The sequence below is a fragment of the Hippoglossus hippoglossus genome, chromosome 13 (genome assembly GCF_009819705.1).
Source record: "Hippoglossus hippoglossus isolate fHipHip1 chromosome 13, fHipHip1.pri, whole genome shotgun sequence".
NCBI classification, from domain to species: Eukaryota; Metazoa; Chordata; class Actinopteri; order Pleuronectiformes; family Pleuronectidae; genus Hippoglossus; species Hippoglossus hippoglossus.
In genome coordinates this window covers 11,859,096-11,877,007 of record NC_047163.1, presented here as the reverse complement: position 1 = coordinate 11,877,007, position 17,912 = coordinate 11,859,096, and the positions used below count along the sequence as shown (strand labels likewise).

General features: G+C 40.1%; 1 protein-coding gene and 1 long non-coding RNA gene across 7 annotated transcripts; one reads left to right on the top strand and one right to left on the bottom strand.

The window, feature by feature from the left end:
- Nucleotides 1-187: 187 nt before the first annotated feature.
- tmprss4a (transmembrane serine protease 4a) lies at nucleotides 188-13,455 on the bottom strand. 6 transcript variants are annotated; one of them, XM_034604256.1, is made up of 14 exons: nucleotides 13,385-13,455; nucleotides 11,102-11,154; nucleotides 5,772-5,826; nucleotides 5,381-5,524; nucleotides 5,073-5,225; nucleotides 4,831-4,957; nucleotides 4,615-4,734; nucleotides 3,606-3,649; nucleotides 3,101-3,263; nucleotides 2,822-2,988; nucleotides 2,356-2,451; nucleotides 2,094-2,236; nucleotides 1,765-1,917; nucleotides 188-1,196 (listed from the first exon to the last, which is right to left on the bottom strand). In XM_034604256.1, exons 4-14 carry the CDS (start codon nucleotides 5,490-5,492, stop codon nucleotides 1,185-1,187), a joined length of 1,290 nt encoding a protein of 429 aa, XP_034460147.1. In that variant the 5' UTR covers nucleotides 5,493-5,524; nucleotides 5,772-5,826; nucleotides 11,102-11,154; nucleotides 13,385-13,455; the 3' UTR covers nucleotides 188-1,184. The 6 variants fall into 6 exon arrangements, with proteins under 6 accessions (XP_034460147.1, XP_034460143.1, XP_034460146.1 ...); XM_034604252.1 differs by lacking the exons at nucleotides 11,102-11,154; nucleotides 13,385-13,455 and adding exons at nucleotides 10,440-10,643; nucleotides 10,680-10,930 and having other exon boundaries at nucleotides 5,381-5,529; nucleotides 5,777-5,826; XM_034604255.1 differs by lacking the exon at nucleotides 11,102-11,154.
- LOC117772794 lies at nucleotides 7,180-10,036 on the top strand. Its single transcript, XR_004615837.1, has 3 exons — nucleotides 7,180-7,637; nucleotides 9,382-9,476; nucleotides 9,678-10,036. It is a non-coding gene; the product is annotated as an uncharacterized LOC117772794 (long non-coding RNA).
- Nucleotides 13,456-17,912: the final 4,457 nt, after the last annotated feature.

The following is a 17,912-nucleotide window of genomic DNA, read 5'->3' as shown; positions in this document are numbered from 1 at the left end:
AGTCAAATGTGCCAAATTGTATGCAAACCTTGAAAAAAGATCCCATATGTTCAGTGATTTTTAATATACAGTATATACAATATGTTGACTCTTACTTTTAAAGTCAAGTGCTTATTTCTTTTGTTTAAGCCTGTCAACCAAATGATAAATTAAAAAATGTAGGTTGGTGTTTTTTAAATTTTTTTTTACCTTGCTTCACTGATTACTTAAAAAGGACAAAACTGTGTGGGGTTTTTGCCTGAGTGCACAAATTTGAATTTTAGGAAGTTACATTTATATCCTTTGGCGGTGGTGGTGGTAAAAACAGCATGACCACCACCTTTAATAAGGTGGACATTTTTCCGAAGGCACACTGGAAATCTAAGTGCACTTTAAGACTCAGTGTGAAGGCACCGTGAACACAACCGTGTGATTTTTACAGTCTTCAGTGCATTATTAGACTAGTCACTTGAATAACCTGCACACACACACTAACATCAAGTAGTTCTCACTTTCCAATTAAAGTGCTCGTGTCGATCATTCTGTGGTAGAGAGCGAACACACCATCTGTACTGTAAAAAGGTGCGTCTGCCCTTTTAATAGTGACACAGAACAGATCAAGTGAATCAGCATCACAAACGCATTAAACTAAGTGGACTGGTGATATTAACCTGAGGCTTCACATTGACTCCTCCTGACACACAGAAGATTACCCTATGATCCCTCACAACACATTTTACACCAAAAAACATTCATCAAGTACATGACGCCTGAGGTCGGCCAGTCTGGTAATGTACAACATCTTCACAGTTAAAACAGTTATTACCTTTTATCCCAATGCTAGTGTCAGAGATCACATATTCTATTTGTATTTGACAGTAACTGATATTGTTTTATTGAGTCGATGACCTGGATCTGTCAATGCTAAAAACTTGTTTGCATGAGTATTCTGCTATGAAGACCTCAGACTGGCCAGCAACTGACAGCTATATAAATATACCCCTGAGATAAGAACCTGAAATGGCACAAACGACACTTGTGTGAAATGTGCATTTGTGTGAGTGTGTGTCCAACAGTTTGTTGTTGAGATGTGTCTTTCACTTCCCCGTCCTCTCTTTCTGTCCCACGTCTTTGGTTAACCAAACTGATACTTTTGCGTTTTGAGTTTCTGTCAAGGGTCGTCAAGCGTTCTGTGGTGGACGCCTTCAGGGGTTTTTCTGTAAGGATAGAGAAAGTATTGTTTTTTTTTTTAGCAGTTGTCATTTTCTGTCTCCATGTCAGTATAGTATGTGTTGCGAACAGCATAAACCTTCTAGTTTCACATTAACAGCTTTTACCATTTTCCTTTTTCCAACTATCAATCAAGAAATCAATTAAGTCTTATTTATATTGCCCATATTCACAAATCACAATTTGCCTTAAAGGGTTTAACAATCTGGGTGAACAAACAAGGTGAGACATTCTCTGTCCTCAACCCTCAAAAAGTGGGAGGAAAACTTCAAAACCTTTTTAACAGGAAAGAAAAGTAGAAACCTCAGAGCGATAGTGAGGGATTCTCCTCCCAAGAGAAGAGATAGTGTCTAACATACTTGGAGAGGAGAAACAATGTTTAAAACATGAATGTAAAAAGAAAATGTCTGTCAACTGCAGCCCTTAAGAAGAAATCATTTGGTTTTGATGTGGTTTCCTCCCAGAACTCCTACTATATTTTGCATTCAGTCACCTTTAACTTAGAAAGGTCAAGAGATTACAGCTGAAACGCACAAAGTTTTCTGTATTGTGTACCTCAATGACCGTATGAATCCAGTTGAGCATTTCTTCCACGTTGCAGTAAACACCGGGCCTTCCTTTCCGGGCACAGCCAATGCCCCAGCTCACCACTCCAACCAGATGCCACCTAGAGGAGGTGAAGTGCACCAGAGGGCCCCCACTGTCCCCCTGGGATTCAAGAGCACGGTAACAATTTGATACCATGTTAACATCCAAAACATTTGCCAGGAGAGAGCACACATGTTGGGTGATCCTTTAAAATACAACTACTAATTAATTTAAAATATTCCTTCCCGTCTTTTGCAATATTAATCTAATTTGTAACTGGAATCAGTGCTCGTTACCTGGCAAGCATCGACCTTCCCCTCCGGGAAACCGGCACACATCATCCTTTGGGTTATGGAACTACCGTACACTTTTGGACTGGAACACACAGTGTGGTCTATCAGAGGGATGCTGGCCTTCTGAAGTGAATGAGAAACTTTACCTGACGACAGAACAGGGATACAACATTTGAGTAGGGGTGGTAACTTCACAGATTTTTGTTTTTATGAATTCACGAGTTGGCAGTTGATAAATAATAGAGGTTGTGTGTAGATTCCTCACCATTTTCCTCCAGGTATCCCCAGCCAGTCACAGCCATGGAGGCTCCGACAGCCAGGCCCAAGGCTTTAGGGGGGAGACAAACGGGTTTCCGGGCGGCTGGAGGACAAGAGTTCTTATTAACTTTTGTCAGACTACAGTTTGAAGGCACAGTTAAAGTTATCAAACTTTAAAAAGAAGTGCTCGATTTTCATGCTTCAGATTTGTTTTTTCATGCTTCTCTTGTTTCTGTAAAGCCCAATGAATGACCTCTGTGTATGATAATGCATTACACAAATAGATTTGACTGCGCTTCAGTGAAGAGCTTGCTGTGTGCCATGCACTCCACTAGATGGCAATAGAGTAGCCTACTGTATGTTCTAACCCTCATCACAAAATTCCACTACAGTTTAACTAATAACTATTCCAATCTGTAACGTACAGTAATTTCTGTCTGTGTGTTTTAACGAACATCAGATTGAACTCTAACCTCCCACTGTGATCGGGCTCTTGAGTCTCATCAGCGCCATGTCATAGTCGTTGCGCGCTGGGTTGTAGTTTCCGTTCACTATGATTCTGTCAACATAGGAACCTCCCAGCGTGCCCATGAATGTCCGGCCTGACACCACTCTCCAGCGACTGAGCTCCTTTTTACTGCTGCAAGGCCCAAACCAGGCGGGAGAAGAGGAAGTGTGAGCAAGAGGTCATGCGTATACATTAACCACAGGGGAAATTCATTAGAGATGGTATATGTGGAGAGTGTACTGACCCTGTAAAGCAGTGGGCAGCAGTGACTACCCAACGTGGGGACACCAGCGAGCCTCCACATGTATGTTGTCCACCCTGCTGCAGGCTGACCTGCCAGGGCCAGTCCTCGATGACGGCATCCGAGCCCCCGACGATACGGTCCTGTAAGCCCACCTCTCCGCAGTCTGACAAGGGAAAGTTGTCTTGTGAGTTTAAAAGATGATTGTTTTTACTGTGCATTTGCTTTATGTCTGTTTTCCTTCTATTCCGTCAATAGAGATCAGGTTAGATTTGTTTCCTTTTCACCACAATCTCCTCTTTGATTTTTTTGTACGTGAATGACAGCACATCCTCCGTCATATATTTCCAAGATAAGAGTTTCGCTGCGTACTGTAGACATGTTTGGGCCCGTTGGTGTGAAACCAGTCATACAGCAATGTCATCTTCCACCCATCACCCGAGCCCTCTACTGCCTGCCTCTGAACAATGTTGGTGACGTTGGTTGCTTTGCTAAAAATAAAACTCACCTGAACAGGACAAAGATATCACAGATCCGGATCTGCAAACAGGCCTGTTGGAAGAAAACAGCCATTACACACGTGCCTGGAATGACTGCACAATTCAAGTCAAACAGATAAAACACACAATCACTCAAATACTAAAATGTCGTCACCTGACTTCAAACCCCCCCCCCCCAGTCTGTTTCTTCCCGTTTTGGTTTCATTTGGTTAACGTAAAATACATTTTAGAGGCCTTCACTCTCAGAGGTCAAGACACAGAGGGAACAAAAACTGAGGGAGTTTTAGTTTTTTTCAGGAAGAGAAACTGCCCGAACAGAACCTCTGACTCTCTGCGTACACGAGACATATGTTAGGAAGAAAGAGAGCAGAAGTTAAAAGTGAAAGGGAGAATAAGGGGAAGATTTTTATCTTTCATGTCAACAGCCTCTTTTTTAATTCAGATGGGAATCAGCTCTCAGACAACACTGTTTCCTAAAAAGCACTGATTTTTGATCACTTTAGATCTGTAACAAATAATTCAATCAAGAATCATGAGGTTAAAAGATTTGGATTTTGGTATTTGATGATTAACTAGTGCAGTGGCTGGTATGGGCTGTTTGTTCGGCCTATGGTAGTGCTGGTTGCTGCTTTCTTTTTGAAACTGTAAAAGTGACCTGCAGTCATTGAACCAATGCGAGTAAAGACTGGCTGTAGGACTGAAGCTGCACCTCCACTGCCGCACAACAAGACTTTCACCTGTTCATTCAAAGTTCGGTGAAGCTCGAGATATATGTTCCATGAGTCCCAGCTGCCATTGCAACGAGTGCTGATAGCCTGTTTATTTAGATTTTATTAATACTGAACGCATCATGTGTCTAAATCGTACCAAACGTTACACTGCACTTCCATTAAACAAGAGACATGCAGAGTGTGAAGTGGATAAAGAGAATGGTCCTCAACATATACGAGCCACATAAAGACAGAGAGACAGAGAGAGATTTCTGGAATTATTAAATAGATGTGACGCCTTCCTCACCGATCAATGGTAGCCTGATGTATGGGTGTCGTTTTCTTCTCTGGCATGATGGCTGCGAAAGGTCCATTTTTCAGGGAGGATATTAAAGTGCCCACTGGGACATTGGTGTGAAGAGGTTTTCTGTTAAGACAGAGGATGGGACATGTAAGACTTGAGTTCAGGTCAAATCAACCGTTCGATTAATTTGAAAAACACCATCTACAGTCAATCACTCACTTTGTGTATCCCAGGTGCTTGCATGCTTTCTGCGTGTGCTGCTCGCTCCAGTCGTCACTGCACACACTCCTCCAGCCTGAGCCGGGACTGTACACCTGCAGGATGTGCTTACTTGATGTTAGACGCACTGGAGGGAAGGAGGGAGGGAGGGACGTCAGGGAGAGGAAGAAAAGAGGAGTACATTTTCAAGCCTTGTTTCTGTGTGTGATGACAACAAAGAAAGAGTTGAGTGTTTGCTTTACCTGGGAAGGTGGTGTTGACCATATATCTTGACATACAAGTAAGTTCATCCTCTCCTCCAGAACAGTCATCTTTCCCATCACAGGTTTGGTCTATTCGGATAAACTTCAGTGAACCCGAACAGAAGAAGTACTTGGTCTCAATCAGCTGCTTAACTGGAAGGAAAAGGAGGGACACATTGGAACAGAAGGGACGACACAAGAAAAACATTCAAGTCTTAATATTTAGGTGAGGCCTTTTTGGCAGGTCATCCTGTGTTGTATGGGTGCGTCTTTGGAGGAGGGAGCCGATGTCAGGAACTGTGACTCACTGAAATACGCCGCGGTGGTCAGTATCCCCAGCAGCACTATCACAGTCAAGATAGTGAGCAACACTTTCTTCCTCTTAGACGCCTTGTCTTTCTCAGTCTTTGGAGCCGTCATGGGCTTTCTGTGGCGGCCTGGTCGTGGAACCACTGGGAAGTAGAGTGGGGGAGGGAGAGAGACATGCAGTACGTGAGACAACGGTAGATAAGTGAGACGAGAGAAGAGAAACCACAAAGCAAATGAAGAGAGAGAGGAAAAAGGAAATTAGTCACGTACACAAGAGATCGCAGTACTGTCCCACACTACACTTTCCAAGTATTTCACATTATAATAATGGGGCTCTCTCATCAGTGCAGCAACATGCTGTACGTGAACACAAATACAACACCAGCTTACCTGCCTGCCTGGGATTCAATGGTCGAATGCTTTCCTCTGGCAGCTGGATGGTTGTCTGGGGAAAGAACGAGACACTTACAGTAAGACAAGAGGGGAGGTGAGCACAGGTGTCAAAACAAGACATGGCTTAATAGGAAATTCCCAGTGTGTGCGTTTGTGTCGAGGAGTTTGACATTGTGTCTAAGTGTGTACATGATTATCTGAGCTTGCGTAATATCTTATGTCTTAATATATATCGTTTGTTTATTTTCAAGTGATTGTTCAAATGCACAAGAGCATGAATCTGAAGACTACAACAGGTGTGTAGTATGGAACATGGAACACAGTGTACCACCACGAGTTGTCATATTACACCGGTATCCATATGCTGCAGGCCGTTCCCATAATCTGTTATCACACAGACTACTAGACCCCACCATGGAAGTGACAGACAGTGGGACGCAGTGTGGAGGGGTCCACTGGGACCTTGTGAGGCGTCCATTCAAATGCAGCCGATATTGTGGGGAAAGAACACGCTCTCATATTGCAGGGTGGTATAGAGAGGTGTGTCCGCTCCTCAACCACAGGAGCCAGGTGGGTAGAACCCAACAGTACTCAAGTATTCCTGAGCAGAATATATATCCTGTATCCTGGTTTCATGATTACATAAGGGAAGATTCATGTGAGGGTGGGGTGTAGTAAGAGTTATAGCACAGAACAGTGGGCACACTGGGCAGCATCCTCTGGAGCTACAGTTCCCACCTTTTGGCTGTTGTACCTTAGAATGAATAAGTCACAAGATGTATGAGAGCAGCTGACTGATTTGCAGGGAGGTTTTTTTCATTTCTAAAATGTCTTTCACACGAAAGATTATCCAACATAATGAAAAACTAAACATGTGGAGAAGAAATATGAAAAGAGAAATATCTTGTTTGTTGGTTCTTTCTTGTGATAGATCCTGGCCCCCAGGTTGGGAACAACTGCTCCATATTGGTAGGGCCCTTTCAAAAAGCCTGTGTTACTAAACCTGGGACTAGCCAGTGTAGTCTCTATTTACTCAGACATTATCACCAGGTAATTTACCTCAAGTACAAAGTGTAAACACCAATGGTACCTTGAAACCGGTTTAAGGATAAGAATCAGAGCTGATTTCATGAGACATTTATTAAAGATAAGTAACTGGAAATTATTTTGATAAGCGATTAATGGTTTAACTAACTTTTCATGCAAAAAACAATTGCATGCAACAATTCTTATGTTTTGCTGCTTTTCTTTGTCATCTTAAAACAGTAAACTGACCATCATTGAGTTTTAAACCATTAGAAACTGTCAAATAGAGAAATGTCACTATATTCGCGACCAAATTCAAAGTGAAAGTAATCAGCAGATCAATAAGTTGCAGAGTTGGTGTGAATTGTTCAATATTAGCAATAATCCCTGTTGTTGTTAACAGTCTGCTGCGGTAGATCTTAGTTGTTCTACCATTTTCTCATTGAGAACAAATGCAAGTTTGTACATTTACGCTTCATTCTGCAAACTCTGGGTTGACTACTTTAAAATAAAACAAGGCTAACATAACACGTGGGCTGGTGGCGGGGAACGAGCAGGTTTAATTTCTACAACCACACGTCAATCTGGATTGTCTCTTACCATGATGTTGGATGGTGGGTCTCTTCAGTGGAGCTACAGGTTGACAGTATGGCTGCAGATTGTAAACAACAAGTGGAGCTGCTACTCCTGGAGATAAGTTAACCCCAGAGTTTATATGTCGTGTCCTGTCAGGCCGTGTTTCTTTATCTTAGTGTGTCTACCTTCAGCTGTTCAGACCTGGAGGGACACACACACACCACAGAGGTGATGGAGACGCTAATTAAACACCTCTTTAAGGTAAGATGGCTGCTTCCTCACTCACATCACCTGTTTATTAATGTTTCTAAATGATGTCATTTGCCTGTTGAGGATGTAGACTTGTTATAAGTTACTTTTAATAGAGCTTAAATTAACATTTAAACTTCTTTACCTGATAGGCGGCTAGCTTTAAATAGCCATACACAGCTACCTAGCTAGCTGTAAATCTGTCAAGCAGACAGTTTAAAGTTGAATATTTAACACGATTTTACAACAAGTGGATCTAAATAAAACTGTTGGTCACTCAGAAATGTGATTTAAGTTTCATTTAACCTCTCTTCTGAATGCTCAGTCCAAAGCTAAGCCTAGCATGTAGCTGCCTAATGCTCCCTAATGTTACGGGCTAGCGGCTAACTGTGGCTAACCAAGTCTGAAAACCGATGCGCGTCTTTTCGTGGTCTTACGGTAAATGTCATTGGCGCGGAGAACAGGCCGAGGACAAATTATTAAGAAAGTTTGTTTTCCACACAAGACAATAACAAGTATAATGAAATGGAACATTATATGTTTATGTTTTTTTAATGAAAATTAAAGGCAAAGTTGGCAACTCTTTTTTATTATGGCACTCATAAGTTGCTCATTTTAACTATTATTTTTAGAGAATCCTTGAGAGGTGACACAGATACTTCACGTCACTCTTGGTCATGGTGACCCTCACTGTCTGCATGTCAAGTTTCAGAAGATACTACTGTAGAATTCTTTAGAAAATTAAAGGCAAAGTTGGCTACCTTTTCATTATGGCCCTCACAACTAGTTATAGCTCATCAGTATGGCTGCTGAGAGCATTTGTTTTGTCCATCTGCTGTTCTGCCTTTTGTCTTGTCCTCGCAGCTTTTCATTCATTATCTAACTTCAAAACATTTACAGAACATGCTGCATGTTAGTTGATGCATTTGATTAAAAACAGATCAAATGCAGAATCTTTGATGACCAAATTAGGACTTGCCAGAAACTTGGACCACCTGTTAAACTGATTTAACTAAATTTCACTTCTGCTTTAAAGATGAGCTGAGGTAAAGTCCCTCATATGCATATTTCTTTGCTGCCAGGCTTATTTAACTGCTGCTAATTCAGTTGAAGGATGTTCCCAAAATCAACTTTGAAGCAAGAGATGTGAGTCATTGCTTGATGGCTCTAGTCAGTCAAACAACAAGCAAAGTGTATACACTCCATAAAGAGAGAACAGCAAGAAAATGTCGTCAGGCAGGTATTGTCTATTTTTCTTTGGAAGGGAGCTCAATTGTGTGAGGAATCAGCTCTTATGTACGATTTTTACATGTAGTCACGTCAAAGTAAAACCTTGATAGACTGCATGCGTCACAGATCCAGACATTTTGTTCTTTACTCCACTTGTGTCGTCAATTTGTTCTTGGATTTCTCTTTACATTGAAATAAGGAATGCTTCACTCACAATGCGCATCAAGCCTAAGAGAACTTTGCTTTGTAACATAACACTTGTATTGACTTGTGGCAAAGTTTCAAATAATACGTTTATAGCCATATACTGTCCCTTTTAACTAGACTTAACTTGATTATGAAATACCCCATCTTCTTAAATTACCTAAAAAGACTGATCACCTGGTTTTTAAGATGAGATATTTTTAAATATAAAGTTTCCACCAGTATACAGAGTCTAAAGTATCTGTTTCAAAACCCACAATAACTTTCTTCTATGTTAAAATAAGATGAGTCATTTGAATAACACACTCATCACTGATCCCAGGTCAACATCACCTGATGAATGAGACAGCAGAAAGAAAGTGGGCGGTCCATCCAACCTGGGAAACAAATGTCATGTTCTCGAAAACGGTCAAACACGTACGTGAAAATACACGGTCTGTTTTTTTCGGGCCATGAGACATGATGATAGTGGTTACTGGGGAAGTTTCACCATTGGAAACACGACAGAAACCAATTTATGAGCCTGAGTCAGGTAGAAGCAGCCAAGTGTGATTACACCTCGAATATTGTTTCTGTAGAAACACCTAACTTGTTAAGTCTTTTTTTTTTTTTTTTCAGACTCATCCATATGGATCATGCTCCGGCAGCAGCAACAGGTCTAACTGGGTCAGCCTCAACAGATAAAAAGCCATGACACGGTGAACCTTTTGTTCAGTTTGTTCTGCTCCCCTTTGCTGCTTCACAGCGTTGTTGGATTATGTTCCCCTGAACTGAAACTTTCACAAAAGAGCTTTTGAGAAACTACTTGTGACATGTTGGACAAGTTTTAATCAAAGGCAGAGATCTAGACCAGTGTTGTTCACATATGTTTGGATATTTAGAGGCAAAAGCAGGCATATGTGCATTACTATAAGCAAAGGTGCACTGTTAAATCATTGTAAGATCTATTAACTAAGACACAAATGTTTGCACACATATTAGATCTTTTAATTCGGCCTGATTTGGTTTTATGATTCTGTTAATCTCTCTCTCTTTTATTGCATCTTTCTCTAGCTCTGTTTTTTTACCTTACTTTCTATTCATACTTGTTTTTCCTCCAACGTGTTTGTAAATAACTTTGGCTCAACTCCTGTTGTTTTTAACCTGATATGTTTAGATACAAAAATATTAATTCAAGCACGCAAAACAAAGCCACTGCTATGACCCAGCAGAAACAAGTTGAACCATAAAATATGACCACCTGTCTTTGTACAATAGCACTATAACAAACATCCTATCAGCATACACAGTGATTATGTATTTAAACGGCCCCTCCAATGTAAACCATTGACCTGACAACTTCCTGATGAACATGTTGATTCTGCTACTGGTTGCACTCACCCACATGATGTAGTTCTATTTTTCGGTTAGGTTAGGTCCAGATGCACCTCATCTGACAGGCAGTTCAGAGTAAACTCTCTTCCTCCCTTCCTGAAGGTGGGACTCCTCAGAAACTCACTGTCCGGTGTACGTCCTTCTCTTCTCACTTTCCTGCTCCAATGGCTTTAACCGCAAATCCTGGTCTGACTCTCTCTCTCTCTCTCTCTCTCTCTCTCTCTCTCTCTCTCTCTCTCTCTCTACCCTATTCTCTCTATGGCTGTGTAACTGAATCTGACTTACAGGGCGCTTAACTTGCCCCTCTCTCAAACCCCAAGGGTGTATTAAAGACTGCTCGTGTGTAGCGTTGTGTTTCGATGCTCTGTAAATTCAGAGAGCGAGCTCGCTGTTTTAGGTGACCAAGCCCTGCTGACAAAACAAAAAACCAAACTATTCCAGGTAACTTGACACCTGAATCCTCTCTCTCTCTCTCTCTCTCTCTCTCTCTCTCTCTCTCTCTCTCTCCTTCTCTGTATGCCTTCCCCACTTTTGTCCCTCCTCCCAATCCAAAACGTTTTGAAGGGTGCAGAACATGGTGCTGCACCTCTTCACACAGACGAACTCAGACGTGTGTGTGTGTGCGCATGTGTCCAGTAACCCTGAGGCTGAGGTGTGTCTTCGCACACCTGTGTTGTTTTGACTGTATAATGAGAAGTCAGATGGTGTCAGTCAGAAGTTCCTGTTTGACAACAAAGTGAGCGTGAAAGTAAAATACGTTTAGTTTAAATGATGGGCTAAATATTTTTGATCATATTATAAATATTTATCTCAATATGTCTTTATGCTAATTGCCTGTAATTACAAGTCGTAAAGGGTCACTGTAAAACAACCCATAGAGCGCAAGAACGCTGCAGTTGTAGGCACACCCAAGTCAATGATGTCACCTGCTCTGATGACAAGGAGACTTGTTTTGACATAGATTGGTTTGTGGCTAAAAGTGAAACGTGCCTGTTTCAACCAGAACTGTTTTCAGACATGAACTGTGGAAAAGTTCAGGAAAATGTCTGAAAGCAGCTCGATACAGGAGCATAATTCTGAAGTGTTAAATTACCCCCGGTGACCAACCTGGTCAGTGTTTGTTAATTAAGCCATTGTGAATGTCATGGGACACTGGTCATAGACAACAAGAGAAAAAAAAGCTTCATGGGGAGTGTGAAGGGTAAAAAAAGACAAGACAGAAGAAAGGTTGGCTGAAGAGAAAGAGCCATTGTTAGAAACAGTAGCAGATTGTGTTGCTTGACCTGGACGATTAAATGCAGTGAACCTTAAAGCTAACTCTCAACCATACCTTACTTAGTCTAGTAGTTTATGGAATAAAGAATGTGTGAAAATATGCAGATGGATATATTACAGTGAAGTATAAGCGCCATATGCCTTGTAATATTGTGACTTTATTCATGTAAATGTACCACTTGTTTCTCGTATTCTTATGACCTTATTTTCTCATAATATTACGACTTTATTCTCTTAATACTACGACATTATATCTCTTTTTTTTCCTTTTAGTGGCCCTTATACTCATACTCTACATCGTATAAATGTGTGTAGCTAGCTAGATATATGGTAGATAGCTAGGTAGCCTAAATCTTACACACTGGACCTTTTTAGAGGCTCCACCCTGGTATGAAAGTATGGTGCATGACCTCCTTTTGTGTATTTTCTTGACTGAGATTAATTGTGAGTGAGTTTCATTTCAAAGTGATATACCGTGCTGTACTGTATGTAGAGTAAATCATCCATTTTCCACCTCATCTAATATAGCATATTTCCCTCTCTGTAAATCACATGAACATTGTGCTGTGACAAGGTTTCCAATCTGAAAGTCTGACATGGTTGAACAACGGCGGAAAATATATTTGCACACGCTATAAAAGACAAGATGAGAGCCATACAGCGATCTCATAAATCTTTTGCACTCCCTTGTTTGACTTGTTTGAACACTTTTATTGTTCTGCCGAGTCAAACTGGTTCATTTAGTTCATTATCCCCTCAGCTCTCACAGGAGCAAAAACACAATCCATATCAGATGGATGCAATTCATTCTTTCATTATTCTTAATTTATGCATCAGTGAACACAATGGTTGCTTTTGTGTTCTTTTGAAATGGGGAACATGACAAGCTCAAGGACAACCAAATAGACTCTGAGACTTCCTGAATTGCATATAGTCCAGATTGTTCACGTATTAACAGATTGGCTATTGTGTTGTTGCTGAGTGTTTTGTATCCAGAGTGTATATCTAAAAACAAGTATCTACAAACAATATGTTTAAGAAGATCGATTTATTTGCTTCTCACTGACTCACAATCTTTGTGGCCGCGGGTTTAAATTCTATGCAAATCTGAGAAACATAAACGGAGCTTGTAGCTTCAATCGTCAATCACATTGGATATAATTGTCTTAAGAATTTAAAGTCTAGTTTTGAGCAAAGCAAAATGAACATGAAAGGGGCTTTATTTCAATTTAATATCTAATACTTAATTCAAGATTTTCAGGGTTTAAATTCTACAAAAGATATTCAGAGATCCATCAAGTTATTTAATATACGTAAGGATCCAAATAGAAAAAGAAAAACAACTGGAACCTTAAACTTCAAAATGTGTTTTAACGCACAGATTAAAAATTTGGAACAGTCCTTCAAAGCCTTCTGCATCCTTATCAGACATGTTTGTTCACTTGATTTGTAACGGCTCAAAGTTCTTTTCAGTCGGCTGCATTTGAAAAAGGTTGCACACAAACAACATCTACCCCTCATAAAGCATGATATTCACTCTGTTATTCTCACACACAATTGTTTAAATGGGGCAAACGCAGTAGTTAGTTGGAAAAAAAATACATAATTACACACACACACACACACAAACATACTCGCACAAATATCTGTCCTCTCACCACTGTACTCTTCCTCACCTGTAAAGCTGCTGTCGCTCCTTGTCAGAAGAGCATCTGAAAGTCAGGCTGGTATAAAATAGTATTCCTCTCTCTCTCTCTCTCTCTCTCTCTCTCTCTCTCTCTCTCTCTCTCTCTCTCTCTCTCTCTCTCTCTCTCTCTCTGTGTTTATGTGTCTCTCTCTCTCTCCACCTCAATTTACCACCAAAGCCACTACACCACCCTCTCCCCGCACAGGTGTGAAACTTGATATGAACCTAAACAGAAGTTGAAGGAAGTGCGTTTGGGAAAATAACTTGTTAATCATTAACACTGTGAAGTTTCTCGTTTCCTGGACTACAAAGAATGTGTGTCGTAGGTATGAGACTCTCAAAAAGCCAAATTGTTCTTAAACTAATGTTAGATCAGATATGTGATGCGTTTCAGGTAGAATAAATTAAATAGAATTTGAAAAATATGACATGTCCCAGATAAACGGCAAAAGAAAAGATTGGGGTAACAAACTGGGGTTAATTTGAATGGCACACAGTGAAGAGCATACCTCTACCAAGGCTTAACAGTCCCCTTAAAGTCAGTAAAGCTGCACTAAAGTTTACACACTCATACATATCAGCTCTCTAATTTTGCCTGATTTTTCTTTCATCAGGTTTCATAAGTTATTCCTTGGTAAAACTGGGAACATTTTGAAAAACAACCAAATTATATTTAATCATATTTTCATAAAACATATTTTTTCACAGGAGTTCATAATTGTCCATAAGGTTTAGTTGAATATTCAGGGGAAATGCAGACAAATTCCATGGTCTTGTATCACATCACTGGGAATACAAAATACTTTTCTAGTGGTGTTATTGAATCAGTTCCCACCTGCCACACCTTACCGATATTATATGAATAGATTCACAGTATAAGGAAGTGCTTGTGCGATATCCTGAGAATTGGGAAGTTTACCACTTTCTGTGCAACTCGAGCAGGCTCCATGTGTCCACATCAATATATTAGTTATGACATAGGGACAGATAATATCGGCTGAGGGCTTTGCAAAATGACATGTATCTATTATAGCCCTGATCACTGTCAAGGAGTATCAGTTTCACCTCTCAGTGTGATGTGCTGGTAAAATGAAATTCTTTCCTGGAAAACTGCTGCCATATTTCCCAGAAATCCCCAAAATGATTTCCCGATAATTATTTCACTGCGCACTGCTCCCGATGTGCCCCACATAAATACAAAGACTGGCAGGTACAGTAAAAAAACATCTACAAAACTAGTGCAGTGCAGTAGAAAAATAATATCACAAACACCCCCAACCGCCTCCAGTCCCTCCCCGAAACAATCACATTATGATGCATATCAGTAATGTAAAACATACCATCAAGCTTCCATTGCATAACACTCAATTTGACCAGTTAGTGACGCTAATTATTACTTTCTTTGCCGTCAGTACACATAAAAACATCACTACCCATTTCAGACATGAATATTGTGAAGATTTAAGTTTACCATATCTCTGGGTTTGACTCTCCCGCCTTGAAATAGCTTGAAAACTATCGCCAATGTCAAAACCTATAACCCTGATTGACGGCGTCTGAACAGTCTGACATATCAAGTTTGGATTACATATTAATTCCTTTTATTGGACCAGATTGGATAATTTTTATTGCACATCAAGTAGGCAGCAGCTATCTTACTTAACCTTTGCACAAACTGTTACGATCATGTTATATGATGCCAAAGAAACTAGAGTGGACCAACACCTTACATGAAAACAATAAAAACAATACAATCAACAATTCAGCATAATACATAACCATCTCATTTCCTAGAAATCAAATCTCATTGTCCATAACAATATGAATATGTTAATAGGTGACCACATCATTCAGATATTACCCTGTAATTACCCACTAATATATTACAGTTATTTGAATATTATATCAAGAAACCAATTTCTTCAAGAAATCTTATTTCATAATTCACCAATACTATGATTTGCAATGTGCAACCTCTTCTCATTCTTCCACCTATCAATCTGGCCTTTGAGCTTAGATTATTTTGTTACATATTCTGTTCCCAAGGGTCAGTTATGAACTTACATGCTCATATCCTCATTTTAAACACATTCAGAGTTTGACTTTACTGCCTGGAGAATGCTTGGAGAAGTGGTTACAGCCTTATTAGCAGCCATAGTATCAAGAACTTTAGTCATGATTATAAGTACTTAATGTGATATACGTAAGTTAATGGAAGGCAGCTAACTCGCTGTGTTGCTTTGAACACATTTGTGGCTCTTGTTCTGTGGTTAAGTTAGAGTGTTAGACAGGTTAGAAAAGGACACGTTTAACCACTCAAAACTGATAACATCTCATGAATGAGTGGTGATGTCTTTCAGACTGTTGCAGACACTTTGAATTCAATTCAATGAGACAAAAGTCATAATATCACAAGAATAAAGTCGGAATTCAATTAGAAAGAAGTCACATTATTTATAGAAAAGGGGAAAAAATACCCGTACTCGCCGGAATTCCACTCTTTCTGAATCCAAGTTCCTCCACAAAAGAGGTACTTTCCTCCAAGTCTGTGTGGTTCTTTCCAGCCTTTTTTCTCTGTCTAGTATAGACACAATTTCTTGAACAATCTTTTGAAAGTCCTGATATGATAATGTGATGCTGATGAGCCAAACGATTTCATACTTTGTTATTTGTGAGATCTACATTCAAGTATAACTCAACAGGAGGCTCAACCTTCCTCTTTTTAACGCAGTCCCGGAATTAGAAAGTGGCCAGACCTATCCCAGATAATAGTATTTTTGGAAAACATATTGTTTTAGTATAGTGTATAGTGGGTCACTCCATGTGTCCAGAGATGCAAAATTGTACCAGTAGGAAACACCCAAGAAAACCCTGCCATGCTACAAATGCTACAACAGAAATAGCAAAAATAATTCCAATGTTTTAAAGGGAGTTGGTACTTTTTACAGCCCACATTCAGTTTCTGTATAGCTGGTGAACTCTGTAAATGCCAATGAAGAGGTGTAATAACTCAAGTCATCCAACAGGAGTCTCCATGCACCAGGTGTTAATACCTGGCAGTGTATTTTTGGAGTATAAAAAGAGAGGCTGCTATTGGAGCTGTGACGTAAACCTAATTGAGATGCCTTTAATTGTGTGGTTAAGATAATTCTCTTAAGGTCGTCCTCGAGTGAGTGTCCTCTTGGTTCTCAGTGAAACAAAGGTGGATGTCTTGTTGGACTGCACAGTATCACAGTACTCCAGAGTCAATTCTAAAACAATGACTGCTGTCCATGTAAGAACGACAGGTCGTCCCATCCACTTTGTTCTAACATTTGCGAATGAAGGGAGGGTAGTGGACCGTCAGGATAGAGAGAGGATAAACCGGTTTAAAAGAATGACTGGTATGGGGACATGGACGCAGAGTAGACGTAGGCAAAGAAGGAAGAGGAGGCACTTTTGTATTTTTACTCTTCACAGTCGAGTCAAATAAAAGAAAAAAGGCTTGTCTAAAGTCAAATAAGTAAGTTAAATAGCTCCACAACAAACGGACAGTGAGGAGAGGACAAGACCGACAAGACATCATCAGTCATCCTGGCTAGTTCGCTATGGGGAATGCTGGTAAACTGAGATTTTCATTCACACTTCTGTTTGGCTTGTGACACACGACTTCTAAAATTCAGAGATATTTTTCTACTCAATTATTTTTTAACAATATTGCCGTTTCTAGATTCCAAGGAAACAAACCTTCCTTTGTTAGATTCAGTTCCTATGAAGGCTTCTTGTTGTATATTTCACACAGAAACTAGTTGTGCTTCCCTGTATGTTAACTGATAGCTTAGAACGTTTAAAATGTTTAGCCCTTTAAACCTGCATGGCCACTGACTCCTGCTATTACTACATGTGTAGAATAGAGCTGTTGTTTGAAAGGTCCTAAGGTAAAACACTGACCATCTAGTTGGACTCGATCTTGCGCAGTTCTGGAAAATAAATCTCCAAATGGCGGTGTGATAAAGATCCCAGTTTTTCGCGTGATGCGCCATTTGTTTATTTCTCTCTCAAGCTCCACACACTCACTTTCAGTCTCTCCAGACAGCTAATGATGCTAGGGCCTGAATCTTTCACAGAGATTGATCATCCAATTTAATTTCATCAGGGGGAATATTCATTTATAATGAACACATACATATTGATCAATTAGACCAAGGCAGTCAGACTATTTCAGTTGGTAATTCTGTATTGCCAGTTATACGATACCCTATCAAATTAAACAAGAATTAAAATGAGCCTTTGTATTGCTCAGTTGTCTAGTTTATTATTCTTGAATGCTTGCATGGTCATCTTTGAAAATGTGTTAATCTATAACTATGATCGAATCACCTCTCTGTGTTTGTATTTGCAGGGACCAGGGTAAACCCATCGACAGTTGGGGTCGCTGTGGGCTTTGGCATTCTTGCAATCCTCTTCACCATTGGCATTATACAATTCTGCACAAAGTACAAATGCCAAAATTGCAAAAAATGTTGCAAGAAAAAGGG

Coding starts and splice junctions, on each gene's coding strand:
- tmprss4a (XM_034604253.1), bottom strand. Junction 4,958..5,072: donor GGTCAACACCACCTTCCCAG/GTAAAGCAAACA, acceptor CCTTCCCTCCAG/TGCGTCTAACATCAAGTAAG. Junction 1,918..2,093: donor GGAAGGTCGATGCTTGCCAG/GTAACGAGCACT, acceptor CTTGAATCCCAG/GGGGACAGTGGGGGCCCTCT.